Source organism: Impatiens glandulifera, chromosome 8 (assembly GCF_907164915.1).
Source record: "Impatiens glandulifera chromosome 8, dImpGla2.1, whole genome shotgun sequence".
NCBI classification, from domain to species: Eukaryota; Viridiplantae; Streptophyta; class Magnoliopsida; order Ericales; family Balsaminaceae; genus Impatiens; species Impatiens glandulifera.
Window position 1 is genome coordinate 3,632,738 of NC_061869.1, and position 18,845 is coordinate 3,651,582.

Here is an 18,845-nt window from a genome sequence, read left to right on the forward strand (position 1 = left end):
ATAATTCATAACAATCTTTATATTAAGTTATTACAAATAATGTACTTACCAACTCTTCTTCAATTTGAGCAAACGGTCTACTTCCCGTATGATGCTGGAATTTCAGCTTCTTTCAGTTAGCTATATTTGTGCTACTATTTTTCTGAGTTTCAAATAAACAAATTAAAGTTAGAATAAATATCATATTTTATTTGAATTATGAAACCGTACCTTAAATTTGTCCGTAAAGAAATGGTTGCGACACACAAACTCCCAATCATCTCGATCGTAGTCTGGTGGAGGATTGGCAAGTACCGCGGCCTCGTCTCCTTTATGGACGCGGATATATTCCTTGTGCAAATCTGAGCGCCATCTATCCCATATCTGCTTGACGTGTCCCATTCTAATCTTTCGAAAAGAATTAATAGGTCTATTAGTAGTCTCGAACGGATCCTGAAAATAAAAACATTCAAATCTTTTAAAATAATTATTGAATGATTTATGTATAATTAATTAATCTTTACCTTCACAACAGTCCAAATGTAATCCAATTGGTCAGCACTTAATGCCTTCCACTTCAAAAGATGGTGTGAGACGACCGAGGGATCCTGCACAACCGACCCCACATGTCTAGACCACCTTGTTCTTCCCTCGTCAGCACCGCCGGGCCTCCCATCTACCTCTCTAAAAGTTAGAGGAATCTTTCTCCCCGCTAGTCTCTTAGATAACGCAATATTCTTGTTTTTCCCCCCGTCTCTTGCGGGCACAAGATTCTTCAAAATTATCAAATTCATAATTAGATATGTGAATCAATTCAAACTATAACTAATTGTAAACAAGTTACCTGTCGATGATGGGTCGGGAGTGGATCCATGCTCCTCCTCTTCATCCTCCTCCTGAGGCTCCTCGTGACCCTCGTCATCAGCCTCATCGTCGTCATCCCCCATATCAGCAAACGTACTCTCTACAAACTCTTCTGCTTCAGCAACATCAACTTCCTCGTCTGTTGGGGGAATAGTAGCTATCGGAACCACAACAATAAGTGGTTGATCTCTAGAAGACGATTCTCGGAGCCTTAAGTTTTCTGATTGTGCAATGAAATTCTGGTACGGCTTAGAGAGTTTGCTGGGTGTTTTCCTCATACTCCACCAAGGTTTTTTACTACCTTTAGATATTCTTAATGCATACCATTAATAAATGAGCGAATAATTTAAATAAAGTAGTAATAAAAATTAATATAAAGTAAAAAACATAAATCTACCTAATTAATTAATCTGAACTATATTCATACAAATTCTAAAAAAAATCCAATTCAATTCTAATTTCAATCAAATTCATACAAATTCCAAAAAAATCCAATTCAATTCTAAATTCAATCCAATTCATACAAATTCCAAAAAAATCCAATTCAATTCTAACCTAAATCAATACTAACCTAAAATCCAATTCAATTCTAAATTCAATCCAATTCATACAAAATCCTAAAATCAAATCCAATTCAATTCAAAATTAAATCTCTAACATAAATCTAATTCAATTCATACCTAAATCAATTATAACATAAATGAATTCATACAAAATCCTAAAATCTAACTAATCTAACCTAAAACCAATCTGACCTAAAATGAAACTAATATATATAACATAAAATCAAAAACTAACTAACCTTCAAATGTCGCCGGCGACAGTCTTCAAACAGTGGCAGCGGCGGAGGAGATTGCTTCAATCGGCGGTGCGGCAGAGGAGGTTGCTTCAATCGGGCTGTCTTCAATCCGCGGGATGCTCGTCGTCTTCGGCTGGAAAGTGGGCGGTCTTCAATCGGGAGGCTTGTCTTCGGCTGGAGAGCGGACAATCTTCAATCGGAAGGCTTCGTCGGCTGGAAAAGGGCGGCGCGGAAGAAGAAGTGGAAGAAGAAGCGGAGAGAGAGCGATGAGAGAAAAGAAACGAGGAAGAAAGAAAGAAGGGTTTTTTTCAAGGTTTTAAAATACGCGGTCCGACCGGCGGTCCAACCGGTCCGACCGCGAAACGGTTTGGTGAGCGGTCCGGGTTTTATCTTCAAAACGGTTACCTTTCGAACCGGTCAAAATCCGGTCCGACCGTCCGGCCTAACCTGAAAAACAAACCGGTTTTTTCCGGTTGGAAAAGTAAATTTTATAAAATTTATATAATTATTATTATAATATTATTATAATAATATTTAATTATTTCTTTGTTAGTACTATTCACTTATTCAATTTATTGAGCTATGACTGTGAGCCTATATTATTAATTTATTACTTTTATTTTTTTGTTTTTACTTTTGTTTTGCTTTTTTCTTTGTTTAGTTATTACTTATTAATTTATTAATTATTACAGTAGAGAGACAGAGAAAAGAAAGAATTATATATATAATTATTAAATTTAATTGTCAATTATTAAGTTCAATGAGCATTTTTTTTATATGCCTAACTAATTTATATATATAATTTATGTATTAATATATTTAAATTTATTTTTTAAAAAAGAAAAAAAATCCGGTTCAACCAGTGGTTTAACCGGTTGAACCGGTCGGACCGAAGTACACCATAAAAATCGGGTTGATGACCGAAACAGTTTTCAAAACCTTAGTTTTTTTAATTAAATAGGTGATTCCCGAGAGTTATATCAAAACTCTCGGTTTTATTTAATTAATTCCGAGAGTTATATGAAAACTCTCTGTTTTTTATTGTTTAAATTTCGAGAGTTTTCAAATAACTCTCGGTTTTGATTATTTTTTGACATTTATACAATTATATTTAAATAAACAAAACCGAGAGGTTTTAGTATATCTGTCGGTTTTTATGCATATTTCCGAAAGTTATATATTTAACTTTCGGTTTTAGAACATGCCAAATTGTTGAATTATTTGGTTTCTCACTTTCTAATAACGTTAAACAACATTAATTTAACACATTTGATATCCTTAAAATATTTCTCAATCCATGTGATCAAACATTACACAAATACATAGGATAATATTACATAAACATTCATATACACTTCTCTATATGATCAAACACATTCATGAACATTTTAACATTAAACACAATATAAAATTTTAAAATAAAACACACACTTGATAATATTAGTTAGGAGTCTAGACTGGAAGGTAGAAAACCAATTAATTTAACAAATTGTGAACTAGTAATTCCGAGAGTATATAGTAAAACTTTCGGTTTTTATGTGTATTTCCGAAAGTTTTACTCTTAACTCTCGGAATTACCATTTCACAAATTGTTAAATTAATTGATTTTTAATCTTCTAATGACCTTGAACAAAATTAATTTAACACATTTGATAACCTTAAAACATTACATAATCCATATGATCAAACTTTATACACATTCATGTGATCATCAAACACAAACATATATATACACTTCTTTATATAATCAAACACAATCATAAACATTTTCACATTAAACACAATCTTAATTTTTAAAAAATAACACACACTTGACTAGATTATTTTGGATTCTAGATTAGTAGGTGAAAAACCAATTAATTTTCCAAATTATGAAGTGGTAACACCGAAAGTTAATAATAGTACTTTCGGTTTTGATGGGTTTCCCCGAAAGTTTTGAATAAACCTCTCGGTCCTAACCTTAAACAGAATGTTTTTGGGAAAGGTAAAACCCGAAGGTTCATTTGAAAACCTTCGGTTTTGACCCTTCCCAACACTTAGAAAATTTTCTATTTTTTTAACAACGGTAAAAACTGAAGGTTTTTAAATAAACCTTCGGTTTTGACCCTTCCCAACACTTAGAAAATTCTCTGTTTTTTTTAAACAATGGTCAAAACCGAAGGTTTTCAAATAAACCTTTGGTTTTGTCCCTTCCCAACACTTAGAAAATTCTCTGTTTTTTTTAAACAAGGGTCAAAACCTAAGGTTCATTTGAAAACCTTCGGTTTTGACCCTTCCCAACACTTAGAAAATTCTCCGTTTTTTTAAAACAAGGGTCAAAACCGAAGGTTTTCAAATAAACCTTCGGTTTTGTCCCTTCCTAACACTTAGAAAATTCTCTGTTTTTTTTAAACAAGGGTCAAAACCGAAGGTTCATTTGAAAAACATTCGGTTTTGACCCTTCTCAACACTTAGAAAATTCTCTGTTTTTTTTAAACAAGGGTCAAAATCGAAGGTTTTCAAATAAACCTTCGGTCTTGTCCCTTCCCAACACTTAGAAAATTCTCTGTTTTATTTTAAACAAGGGTCAAAACCGAAGGTTCATTTGTGAACCTTCGGTTTTGACCCTTCCCAACACTTAGAAAATTCTTTGTTTTTTTTAAACAAGGGTTAAAACCGAAGGTTCATTTGAAAACCTTCGGTTTTGACCTTTCCCAACACTTAGAAAATTCTCTATTTTTTTTAAACAATGGTCAAAACCGAAGGTTTTCAAATAAACCTTCGGTTTTGTCCCTTCCCAACACTTAGAAAATTCTCTGTTTTTTTTAAACAATGGTCAAACCCGAAGGTTCATTTAAAAACTTTCGGTTTTGACCTTTACCAACACTTAGAAAATTTTCTGTTTTTTTAAACAAGGGTAAAAACCTTGTTTTGCCTTCGGTTTTGTCTCTTCCCAACACTTAGAAAATTCTCTGTTTTTTTTAAACAAGGATCAAAACCAAAGGTTCATTTGAAAACCTTCGGTTTTGGCCATGCTGTTTTGTTAAAAATTATGATGATTAGCAAACCAAAGGAAAATAATTCATGTACAACATGAATTAAAAACCAAACAAAAAATAATAATTCATGAACAACATATTAAAACCAAACCAAACATAATAATAATAATTCATAATTAAGAAAACAAAAAAGATGAAAATGTCATCGTTCGTAAAAAAAAACACATAATTAATCAAACGGTATAATCTAGAAATTATTAGATGGGGGGAGGGGGTGGTTGATTTTGTCGACTCTTCAACAATTCAAGTTGTTGTTCGAGATTCTCCAATTTTTGTGTCATTTCAGCCCTGTCCGCTTTAATTTCCCTCAGCAATGGGCCTCTTTCCGCATCCCTCAATCGGATTTGCTTCATTTCCAGCGTCATATTTCTCACATCTTCCTCACGTGCCGCAATTTCTGTTTGTGCTAGCAAATTCTGGTAACACCGAGACAGTTTCTCCGGTGTACGCCGAAGACTATGCCATGACTCACCCATCCTAAATACATTTCATATATATATATTAATCAAACAAAATAACCGTAACTTAAATCTAATATAACTTAAATCAAACACAATAACAAATCTAACAGAATCATATATATTTAACAAACTAACTTAAATCTAATCTAAACAATAACAAATCTAAATCAAAATATCAAACAAATAATCTAAACTAGCATAAATCTAAATAATATAAACCAAATGATAACAAATCTAAATCTAAAACAAAAAACAAATAAAAAACTAACCTGGAACGGAGAAGAAGAAGACGAGCGTCGAGGCGGCTGCGGCGCGGGAGAGAGAGAGAAAGGAGAGAGAGGCGAATGAAAAAGAGAAGGGGGTAGAGTTTGTATTTATAAAGGTATTTACCGAAGGTTTTTCAATAAACCTTCGGTTTTGACTATTCTAAAAACCGAAGGTTTATTGAAAAACCTTCGGTAATAAGAATCACGGGTTTTAATTTTTTTGTCTTTTTTTGGATGAGTCAAAACCGAAGGTTTATAAGATAAACCTTTGCAATTAACAATTTCAGGAAAAGGTAAAAACGAAAGTTCTTCAAATAACCTTCGCAATTAATCATTCCCCAACTTAGAATATTTTCTCAATTTTTTGGGATGAGTCAATTCCGACGGTTTAATGGAAACCCTTCGCATTTAAACATTTGAGGAAAGGTAAAACCGAAAGTTTTTGGAATAACCTTCGCAATTAACCAACTCCCAACACTTAGAATTTTTTTTTATTTTTTGGGAAAGTCAAAACCGAGAGTTATTAGCATAACTTTCGGTACTAATAATCAAAACCGAAAGGTTTACACACCTCTCGGAATCTATTTTCAATAACGAAAGATTTGTTCCTCTCGGGATCAATTAGGAGAGTTTTATAAGACTTTCGGTAATATCTGTCGGTAAAAGTCATTTTTTTACTAGTGTTATGAGCATTCTTGAAAAATAAATAACAAATATTTAATTATTTTCCATTAAAGACAATATTTAGGTATTTGTTAGGATGTTTCTTTAAGTCACAAGTCTTCTAACCTTCAAAAGATAATAATTATATATAAATGTTGCTTAATTCTAACGTGTCTAGTGAAAATTTATGGTTAATTTAAATATTTGAGTTGGGTTAAGTGTTAATCCGTCTATAAATTTAAAATGATTAATTAAAAAAAATAAGATTAAAAATGATGTTCATGAGATTTGAAATGGTAACATATACATTTTCATGTCCAGAACACAAAATTATACATCTCACTCAAGCTAATTATTTGTCCTTTTTTATACAAATTATGATATTATTTCATTTTCTCTGTTACAAAATTGAATTAAAGATATCTAGCAATGTTGCGTTTGAGAGATGAAAATTTTATTGTCGAACTTCTTAGAACAGTTACATGATCATAATCCTTTGATTGTTGTGAATGGTTTTATCGCGAACTTTAAGATAATCGACATGTTTGATCCTCTTATTTACTGCAACTTCATATATATTTGGGTCACTGCATTTTCATCGCAATAAAGTGGGAATTAGATAAAACTGAAACAATGAATTGGTAACTAAATAAAATCCAAATAATGAATGAGAAGATAGAGAGAGAAAATTGGTAACCTAATTTTTTTATCTTTAAGTAGCCCAACCGCGAATTATGATAAACCTTTATATTTGAAAGTTTATAAAATTGATTTAACATCTTTTCAATTCTTTTCTATTAAGTTATTGATTCTACACTTATAATAAATTCTTAACCATTCACACTAAATTAAAAATTTGTTAAATCTAATATATAACCTAATGTTTATAGAGATTTAACATATTTAATTAGAAAAGTTGTCACAATTATAACTCAAATATTTTAAGAAAGAAAATTTATTATAGTTCTTTGTATCACGTCAAACATGTATTGTGAAATTATCATAATTTTTATTTTTTCAAAATATTCGTCACAAACTCATTAAAGTGAACCTCGTCACAAATAATTTACCGACAATTAGAGAAACAATTTATCGTTTTCTAACTACTTTATTCGTGGCGTTATCTTTTGAGACAAAATATATGTCACACTTTTTCCCATGGAAAAGTGCATTGTGCATCGAAATCTAACATCACAAGTTTTCCATTTGAACGAAGCTGGTTTGAAGAATTCTCACGATCAACCAAAACATTATGGGAAAGATGGAGATCGAAAATAAGGAAGAAAAGATTAATTAATGGATTTTAATTTTTTTTAAATTTTAAAAAAAAATTATAGATAAATATAAAGATTTCTCAAACTGTTAATATATATATACCCAGATTTATAAAACTACTATGCAAAATTGTAAATTGTGAGGTCTAAAAGAATTAACCCAAATAACTTTTTTCTAATAATATGTCAAGAAATGATCAACTATATATTTTTTATTTTTTTAAAAATATTTAAGATCTTTCAAATTACTAATTACTATATAAATTTTAACAATTGATCTATAAAATTAACCCGCAAACAATGGACTAAGTAAATGTTGAAGGAAAAACAGATATTTTCTGTTAAAAGCGTCGTAAATCGATTTAAAAGGGTTTAAGAAAAATGGACGGATCATCTCAAAATAATCAGATCTAACATTTAAAGAAGTTGAATAGAAAGAGACTAGAAAATATAAGGAGATAGTCGTATAAGCATTTAGGTTAGGTTATCAAAATTCTATAAGATTTCAAAAAAAACAATTTGATTCAAAGTTACGACATTTCCATTTTGATTAAATATATTTAGCATTTTTATCATAAATTTTAGTCTTTTATGTTTATACTACTTTTATGTTGTGTCCATTTGAATTTTTTTTAATTAGAGAAACAACAAATGTCATGATATTTTCTCAATTATTACTTCATTTTTTTTTTCTAATTTACCAATAAATCTCTAGATTTTGTGGCTAAACAAGCTAGTTAGAGAAATTTCTTTAGATTACATTGGTTAATTTTAATTATTTGTTTTCAAATATTTGTAATGAAACACTTATCTTTAATAAAGTGTTCTTTTACTAAAAATAGTAAAAAAAGTGACACGTAGCCCCAGACATACTTCTTATAAACCCTAGCAGCTTCTTAAAGTGAGAGAAAGAGAGTACCAGCCGAAGCTTCCGCGGCGGGCTTCAGACAAAACACCGTTCTTTGTTCCGATCATCTTACTGCAAGGTCAAGGTCGAGTCTCCTCTTCAATCCTTACTACAGGAAGCTTCAAAACAGGCTAATTAAGGTACAAAACATCCAAAATCTCTCTTTCGTTTTACATAATTTGATCTGTTCCACTTCCATGCATGATCAATCCCATCGATCTAAATCGTGATTGAAACTCCTCATTGAATTTCGCGAATTGGGTGTTATTCTTTGCTTGAAATGTTAAACTGATTAATTTCTTAGATATGAAATTGGGTTGGTTCAATAAGATAGCTAGGTTAAACCTTGCCATTGCTTAAGAACTGTTAATTAGGTTAGGATCAAAGAATTAGAGATTTTAGATTGATCTGGTTTGGGATCATATATATTCTCCAGGTGGGAATTAATCTATTATGGAGGAAGGTGTTTATCTCCCTGATCATCTAATCCATAAAATTCTCAAGGACCTTCCTGCCAAAAGTGTATTGCGGTTCAGGTGTGTGTCCAAGCTTTGGAAGTCCACCGTCGATGATCCACGTTTCATTCACGCCTACAGGAAACACTGGGTTTCTCGTCTGGGTGGCCCAAAACAGCTCGTCTCAACTTATCTCGATGATGGCCGTTGCACCTATTCCTACTTAGATGAAACCACGGCCCCCAATAGGTTAACTCACATTCAAACCCTGCCAACCAGGATGAGGCCTGAGGATAGAAAGTTCGGGCCCCATATGGTTAACGACCTCATTTGTGTCGGCAACATCATATGGAACCCGACCACCAGAGATGTCTTGACTCTTCGCCAAGAAGTACCACATGCTAAGAACTACCTAGGTTTCGATTCTTATACCAATCAATTCAAAGTTCTCTCCATCTATAAGATATGTGTTCCTCCCCGACGTGTAGAACCGCGCTGCAAGATCATGACATTGGGCGTCGACCATTTCTTTAGAGACGTAACCGGCCCTCTTCCCGATGCATTCAAGGCTTCAACTAATACGTGTTGTGTGGATGGTGTCATCTACATAAACGGGGATTGGAATCGATCGGTTCTAGCTTTTGACGTTGCAAAGGAGAGTTTCTTTTTTGTTACTCTCCATCCGGAGGCCTCTCCTTCCTACACAATCGTGCCATCCCCCCGCCGATCTTTAGACGACGAATGCGTCGTCGTGTTGAGGGATAAGTTAATGAATAAAACATTTTCATTTGATGGAAAGGAGAATCGGGTCCCGATCAAAATCAATTGGGTTGGACCAAGTTCTTTGATGGATTTTATTGGTCCATTATTGGAAGACCACGAAAGGTGCAAGAAGGGTGATCATACTTATAAAGACGTATTGAAATTTGATGGGCGAAGCAATGAATGGGTTACGAGGAGATTCGAGCTACCAATGGATGCATACTTTGGTTTGTTTTCAGAAGAAGAAATGGTTATCCTAGGCAATGCCATGGCACTAAGATTGAAGCCCCCGCACGGACGTTTCTCACCTTTGTTTTGGAATGGACGGTGGAGTGACAATGTTGTCCATTCGATTTTTTCGACTTCTCGGTTTTATTTCATGGATCATATGGAATACTTGTTCAGGATAAATGATAGTTTTCAAGCATAAGTAATGTGGTAAGACTTCTCATTTATTTATCTTTATTGAGGAGTTTTTCTTATAAAATTTGATAACATTGGTATACTTTTGATTTTGCATAACATTGTTTGTTATTGTTGAACATTTAAATGAATGTATTATGGTTGATGATAACTAGGTTTATATTATTTTTTGGCTTTGCTAGTTCCTAGATTATTGATGTTGGAATAGAGCTAAAAAAAAAAGTTTATTGCATGCATTAATATTATATATATTTAGTTATGATTAAACTACCTCAAAATCTGTGTTAAGATTTCTTAATAAAGTTTTTTCTTTAGAATATTAAATACTTAGGATTTGTCTTCATTTGATCAGGTGACTAAGGATTCAATAAAGAACGACTGAAACTATTTCAGAATATATAATAATATATGATCTTTTATATTTTCTAATGTAGCACTTAAGTAATAAGTCTAGCAGAAGAGATTTTAAATATTTATTTCCCTTGCAAAAGGTATGTATGTATAATTCATTTACAGTATTATCTCAAATTAGAACAAAAGATTTTTTATACTTTAACATTTTTCTTATTTATGTGTGTAATTTGTTTTAAAATCAAGTCATTCCTTTTTAAAATTTTACATGTCTATTGATTTTTGTTGTAGTATTTAAATTTTATTTTAAATAAAGAGTCATTGAACTTGATCTTTCATATGTTTATGATTGTCACCTCATTAACAACAAAAGAGATCAAATTTGAAGTTATTTATCATATATTAAATGAAAAGTTATTGAATTTGATCTTTCATATATGAAAGATTATCTTGTATTCTTAAATGAGTTTTTCACTATTTCGATAGTAGATTATCATATATTGAATTTGATGGTTCATATGGTTTGTCACCCTTGTTAACAACAAATGAGATCAAATTAAAAGTATTTTAAATGAAAAGTCATTAAATTTGATCGAACAACTTTTTCACTATTAAATGAAAAGTTATTTATCATATATTAAATGAAAAGTTATTGAATTTGATCTTTCATATATGAAAGATTATCTTGTATTCTTAAATGAAAAGTTATTGAATTTGAAGTTAACAACTTTTTCACCTCATTAACAACAAAAGAGATCAAATTTGAAGTTATTTATCATATATTAAATGAAAAGTTATTGAATTTGATCTTTCATATATGAAAGATTATCTTGTATTCTTAAATGAGTTTTTCACTATTTCGATAGTAGATTATCATATATTGAATTTGATGGTTCATATGGTTTGTCACCCTCGTTAACAACAAATGAGATCAAATTAAAAGTATTTTAAATGAAAAGTCATTAAATTTGATCGAACAACTTTTTCACTACATTGATAAAATTATTTCTGACGATTTTTCGACTTGTGATCAAAATAATAGCGACTCTGTTGGGGATCGAACCCAGAATCTCTGGTTTCGTAGACCAGCGCCTTATCCATTGGGCCACAGAGTCAATTTTCATTTTCATTTGGGTTGGGTCTACATATTTGAAAATAAAATAACAAATATTTAATTTATTTAAGTGTTTTTAAGTCATAAGTCTTCAAACCTTATAAAAAAAATAAAAATAAAAAATAATAATAATAAAAAAAAAGTTTGAAATTGTAATATATATATATATATATATATATATAATTCTAAAAGTCTAAGCTACCTAACTTGTATATTTTAAATTCACATAAATATGTTTATAAAAATACGTCGATAAACTTGTAATATGTTTTTATTAATTTCTTATGTTTTTCTTTTTATTAATGTTAGAGGGTAATATTTGTTTAATGCGGGTTAAGTGGTTTATTTTAAATCGTTAGTTATATAAATTATATATTTATATATATAATTATAATTATAAATATTTATTTATTTATTTATTTTTGAGGTTTTTTATATACAATTTGATAAATTGGGTATTCAAACGAAAAGATAGAATTGATTCTGATCTACTTTTGACTTCACATGACATTGTTTGTTATCGTTATGATTTATGATAACTTGATTTTGATTTTGATTTTGTTAACCATCATGAGTTTATATTGTTTTTTGGATTAGCTTGTTCCTAGATTATTGATGTTGGAAAAGAGCTAGAATTGTGTTATTGATAATATTACACTATTTTAAATAATATGCTTGGATAAAGAAAAATTCTCAATCAATACTCATATTTTTTTTTCTTTTAGAATATTAAATACTAGGATTTTTCTTCATTTTATTAGGTCACCAAGAATCCAATACAGAAAGAAAGACTGATACTACTTCAGAATCTATATATATATAATGATGCTTAATTTTTAAAATGTCCGGATTACTGGGTCGAGAGCTATGGTTAATTTGGATATTTATGTGAGAGTAAATGGATACTTGGGTCGGATTGTGGGTTGACCCGCCCATAAACTTAAAACGGTTAAAAATAAATTTAAAAATGTTATTTGTAGGTTTCGAACTTGCAACAAAACCAAACAAGTACAACCTTTTAACCAACTAAACTAACAACACTTTATGTTTAAGATTCAACACCAAATTTGATGAACGCGAGACATTTTAATAATAAAAGTTCAAAATTTTAACTAACTAATCTATATATATAATGATGCTTAATTTTTAAAGTGTCCGGATTGCCGGGTCAAGAGCTGTGGTTAATTTGGATATTTATGTGAGAGTAAATGGATAATTGGGTCGGATTGTGAGTTGACTCGCCCATAAACTTAAAACGGTTAAAAATAAATTTAAAATTATTATTTGTAGGTTTCGAACTTGTAACCTAACAAAACAAGTACAACGTTTAACCAAATGTGATTGAGATGTGGTTTGTTGAGGGATAATAGACCGGTATCATTTGAAAGTGGTTAAAAAAATATGAATCAAATATTTAATTGACCAAAGTTTGAAGTCACGATGCTAATTATTAAAAAAATATGAATCAAATATTTGATTGATAAAGTGAAAGTGTAAAGTCACGAAATGAGAGATTCATTTTGATAAAATATGTGATGAAAATAAGTTGTTTTATCGAAGTGAATAAAATATGGAATGAGAGCGTTATATTTTTATTTTAATAATTTTAAAAATTGAATAAATATTATTATAATTTTTTTAATTTATTTTATTTTTTCCTTATCCGTGTGCATCGTACGAAAATTTTCATAGTTAAATTATTTATGTTCTAATTAATTTTATATATAACATTTATATAATGAATACACATATTAAAGTTTTTTGAGAAATTTTTTTTAACAAAATATATTAGCTTATAAAAATTAAGCTTTAACAACATAAGAACATATGTGTTAATAATCAACATATTTATATACAATAAAGACTTATCTTTATTTGTTGATTTTTTTTTTCTTAAGATGAATCATTTTCATTTTTCGAAATGAGCATCATCTCTTTCGCAACACTGCGAATCGTATTTCTGAAATATCAAAGACAAAAAAACAATATTCGATGGCGCAAGCTCTTAAATAGCTTAGCACAAAGAAGCTGTTTTAAGATTGTTAGAAATCTTGTCTTGAAATAAATTACAGAAATATATATAAAGTGATGTATAAATAAATAAAACAAATAAAATATATGAAGAACGAAATCACTGATTGAGATGTTGATTTGAGGCATGTGTTAGACACATTTCCCTTAAAACAGTTCCATCGTCTCCCGTTTGTACTGGAGCTTATCGTAAATGATTGTCTCCTAGGGTACAACGAATTCAGTAGTGATTCTACAGTGAAATCACTACTCGTCGAACTTGATCAGCGTACCTGAACTATCACCGGGTTTCAACGGATAATATCGAGCGAATAACTCGAAGAACACTCACAAAATAAGAAGAGGACTTTTGGAATTCTAGAGTGAGAAAAATTAATGATGAAGTGAGTTTTTGATTAGAGATGAGAGGTCTTATATTGTTGAAAAGTTAAATCATTAAATAAAATTATCATTTGATCCAACGGTTGACATTGTTTGTCTCTTTATTACCTTAACGTTTTTCTCTTCATTATAGAGTAATTGTTTGCCAAAACAATTAAGGCATTTACAATTCAATATCAACTTTAATGGTTTTCCAATTTGTTAATAATAATATTAATTATCATAACAAATAATAATAATAACAAACTCATGTAAGTTACATTACAAATTAACAACATTTTGTTAATTGATCATCAAGACATTTTAGATCAATAATTTAAAATAATTGATTTAAATTATACATTTAGATCAAATTTCACCCTTTAATTCACGTTTGAATTTCATGTGAATTTGATTTGATTTAATTACCCACATTCTAATTTCCATTCATTAATGGAATTTATAGAACTAGTTTAAAAATTCCAACAGTAGATCTTTCAAAATGCTATTATCCAACATTATTTGAGGTTCAATGTGAATTGACAAATTTAGTCAGAGAGTTCATTGCCCTTTGGAAAATCTCTGCACACATTAATTTTATATTATTTGTGTGATTTTCTTCACAAATATAATGCTTTTATCGTTATATGCTTAAATGACTATTCATTATAATTGCATGGATATTTAAAAATATATATATTAAAATTATACCACATATTTTAAATCTAAGTACAAAATTTTGAAGATTACACTTTTAACAATTATATTTTAAAAATATGTTTTAATTATCTATTGGAGTGTGCTGTCATTCAACGTCATTCAACTCTCTTTCTATTATTTTCTTTATTTACATTAACTAATTAATTGCAATATTTATTTTAATATTATTAATTTAAATTTCTAGATAAAGAAGTTTTATTAATAATTGATGGGTAGATAAGGAATATTTATTAATAATTGATTTGTAGATAAAGAATATTTATTAATAATTGTTGACTTTATTTTTATATGTGGAATGAAATTGAAATGTAAAATGTAAAAACAACCCAAAACAGAGTAAAGATGTAAATGTCCATGATTGTATTCAAACTTTTCTTTTCAATAGTTACTCTCAGAATGACACATTTTAAAGTGTAGACTGTTATTATTATTATTTTTTTAATATTACTAGCTAATTGCTTCATAAAATTAAATAACTGGTTTTAAATTAGGCCAAAATAGATTGTAATGGTCCAATTTAAATTATATAATCATTTTAAATATCTATTAAAAATAAAAATGTAATATCTAATTTATGTGCAATTACATTCAATTTGAATGTCAATATGTATATTAGAGGAAAAATAGGAAATATTATAAATGTTTTGACTAATTTTATTAAAATTTATTCAATTTTTTTTATAAACATTAAAAAAGTTGAATTATAGACAACTGTCAATTAAAACTAAAATTTTAATTCATAATACTCACATATAATATTATTAATTTATGTATGTAATATTAATATCTCTATTAATATATATAACTAATTGTTAGACTAAACAAATTATGAGTTAATATTTATGTTAAATACTCTTTATTATAAATGTGTGAATAAGATTATTATATATTTATTATTAACATGTAATTAATTAGGAAGAAAAAGAAAAGTTGCGTCCATAAATTGGCGCCTGTTCTTGTATTTGTAAAACCCGACCGATAAAACCCCCTTCCCCCTCTCTCTCTCACAGTCCCTCCTACAACTTCTCTTCTCTGCAGAAATGGAATTCCCTCAAAATGTAAAAGAAGCACAGTTATGGCTTCTATCTGATATCCTTCAGGAGGAGCCTTTCTACAACAAGAGGCCTGCTCCATTCACCGACATCGCTTTACTCGACCAGCGTCAGTCGCCAATGAACACAAGGCCTCTAGTTCCACTACAGCCACAGGTAAAATCTTATTTCTCTTCTCTTGATTCATCGATCAATTCGCATTTCTCTAACTCGTTTCGAAACTCGCCAGGGTTTCGGTTATCCCATTCGTCCGTCAAGTTTCACAATTCCTAGCAGACCGGAGGCTCCTTACTCGCATCAGAACCGTGTCCAATTTCCGGTTCCGGTACCCTTTTTTTCCATCTATTATATATGGATTTTGTATTGTTTTGAGGACGTGTGAATGTGTGATGATCTAGTTATTTAATAAAATTTCAGATTGGCGGCTACAATCAACACCTATTTAGGGCACCAGTGAATCTGAAAGAGAGTGGTGCTAGTGCTGGTGCCGGCAGGAAAAGCGGCGGAACTGGCGTGTTCATTCCGACTGCCAGAGGAACAGTTTCTGCTAGAAATCGACAAAGTAAGTGGAGACTTGTTTTTGAATGTTTTCAATTAAAAAAAATATATTTATTTTTATCATTAAAGATTGAGTTATTTAAATATATATAGACAATGAAAATATTATCTAAAAAAATTATATTTATGTTATTCTGCGTGTTAATTATATTTAAACATACTTGTCAAATTATATATATATATCCGTGCTAAACTGTTTTAAAAAATTTTATCCGAGCTATTATCAATTAAAGAATAAAAAATTATATTTATTTTTGTTATTAAAGATTGAGTTATTTAAATATATATAGACAATAATAATATTATGAAAAAAAATTGTATCCCTTCCATAGGAATAATTTCAATATACAATTATTTAAATGAATAAAGAAACTATGAACATTTTTGCACAAGTTTTAATTCTCATTTGTAAGCTATTTTAACTTTTGTTGTTCATTTTATTTGTGGGTTACACATTGAAGATTTTGGGTATGATTTAGGTTTGAAATAAAAATCAAAATTTGTCTACTTACCCTTAAACTTGTATGCAAAGATAAAATCTTGAATTTTAAAACTTATTGAATAATTTAAATTATATTATTGTTTAAATTGAATACTCATGTTTGTTTTGCAAGTGTTTTATGTTGGTTTAACTAATATATATTTATTTTGTGATTAGTCTACAAAGTAATTAAGAATGATGCTCCTCAGCCTGTGCAAGAGAAAAGTACTGAGGAAAGTGTTGATGAAAGTGTAGATGTTTCGCCAGAACTATGTTTGCCTCCAGAATGGATCTACTGAATATTGAGTTGAGTGGAGAAGAAAAGAGAAGGAGCTCATTTCTCTATTTCTTTATTCCAATGGAAAATTTTCTCATCAAATAAATGGAGCAAGAGTGTTATGAAAATTTTGCATTGAATAAAAAAGAATAGAACTGAGTTAGTTATTCAGTTTTCTATTAATAAATTTAAGTCGTTTTCATTTTTATGGTGAGCAAAATAAAATCTGAAAACTATATTTTCCATTTTTTTTATGGGATATTGTGAGTTATTATATTGCAATCATAAAAATCTAAATATATATAATAAAAAAATATTTAAAAAAAATAAAAAAATATTTAACCAAACTTGAAGATAATATAATTGATGATTTGTAGATGGTGGTTAATTAACCATGCTCTTGTTCATCCCATGTTATTAAATAATAATTATGAGTGATGATTTTGAAAAATATATTTATATTTTATATTTTGCTTAATTATTTTATATATTAAGATACATATATTATAAATAATAAATAATAATATATTTAAATGTATATTTTTTTATTATAATAATTTTATATAAATATATAAAAATATTCTAAATATATGGAATAAATGAGAGATAATGAATAAAATGATTAGACAATATTAAATTGATGAGAAATAATGAATAAAATGATTAGAAATGAATGAAATAGATGAGAGAGAATGAATAAAAAAACATTTTTAAATGATGAGAGTGAAAAACGTTGAGATTATAATCTTAAACGCTGGGTGGAATGTAAAGAGAAAATTGAGTTTAAACGCAAAAATGTGTTTGATTATAATTTTTTGCGTGAGCTTATTACGCGAAGTTATTGTAGCAGCTTATTACGCAAACGGAATACGCAACTTATAAACGCTAAATCAAACAAGCTTTTAATTGATTTGATCGATGAGAGAGGCAGTGTGATAATTGATTTTGTTGGGTTATTTGAAAAATCCAAATACAAAACAAGGGCCATGAGTTGTTTGAGAATAAATTGTCTTGCATTATCAATCATTGTATTTTTGAATAAGTTGTACGAACAAGATAAATCTAACATATTGAATGACTTTTATCTCACTTCTTTCTTATTATTGTAAACTTTGTGGAGAAGTTTCAGTGAAATACATCGAATCATTTATAGTAACATGATTCTGGTGATTCTGGATATACATATAACCTTTGACCTATCAAAATTTAGGGTTACATTTAATTATCAATAAATTTTCAATTATATAATGAGATTAATTTCAAATTTATTCTCAAACATAATCATGCATATATGTTTAGCATCCTTGCCCATTATTTGACAAGGATGGCCCTTGAAATGGTTAAAACTATTGAAAATTATCAATTCACTAAAGTAACATGACAAGTAGAGATCAATTTAAGAGCAACAAATTTATTGATTTTATGTAAAAAAAATGCAAAATATAGAATCTTCAATTTACACCTCTTAATGTAATAAAAGATTAAGGACAAAATTTGAAATAGAATTTATACGAGAGTGAGACATAATTAGACTAAAATAACATTTGCTGAATTAAAATTGTAATATATTCGGTTTCTTATGCATATGCATGAATGTTTTTCATGTCATTATATGGGTTAGTAAGTTCAAAAAGTGGGATGACTAATGTTTATTAAAACCCCTAATTATTATTAGGCTCTAATTGTTATGAACATATTAAAATTGATATCTTCTAATTAAGTGATATATATATATATATATATATATATATATATATATATATATATATATATATATATATATATATATTTTGTTTTGTTTTCTTTGTACCATTCCAATCACCCTATTTTATTTTATTCGTATTTAGGAAAATATGATTATAATGAATTTAAAAGACAGGTCTCGGTATCGGACGATGGACGTAAATCGAGGTTGATGTCTGTAATAGAATAATAAACAAAGACCTTAACACGATAAACAATAGCGAAAGGAAGAAAGTCTGGTCGTGGTAGGTTGGAGGAGCCACATCA

The 18,845-nt window shown here is 29.1% G+C and overlaps 1 protein-coding gene and 1 non-coding gene across 2 annotated transcripts; one reads left to right on the top strand and one right to left on the bottom strand.

Annotated features, from left to right (window-relative positions):
* The first annotated feature begins 8,704 nt into the window (after positions 1-8,704).
* Positions 8,705-9,898, top strand: LOC124912704 (putative F-box protein At5g15660). Its single transcript, XM_047453354.1, has one exon. It carries the CDS (start codon positions 8,705-8,707, stop codon positions 9,896-9,898), a length of 1,194 nt encoding a protein of 397 aa, XP_047309310.1.
* A 1,386-nt stretch (positions 9,899-11,284) lies between these two features.
* On the bottom strand, positions 11,285-11,357 carry TRNAR-ACG. Its single transcript has one exon. It is a non-coding gene; the product is annotated as a tRNA-Arg (tRNA).
* Between the last annotated feature and the right edge of the window lie 7,488 nt (positions 11,358-18,845).

Coding starts and splice junctions, on each gene's coding strand:
- LOC124912704 (XM_047453354.1), top strand. CDS start 8,705: ATGGAGGAAGGTGTTTATCTCCCTGATCATCTAATCCATAAAATTCTC.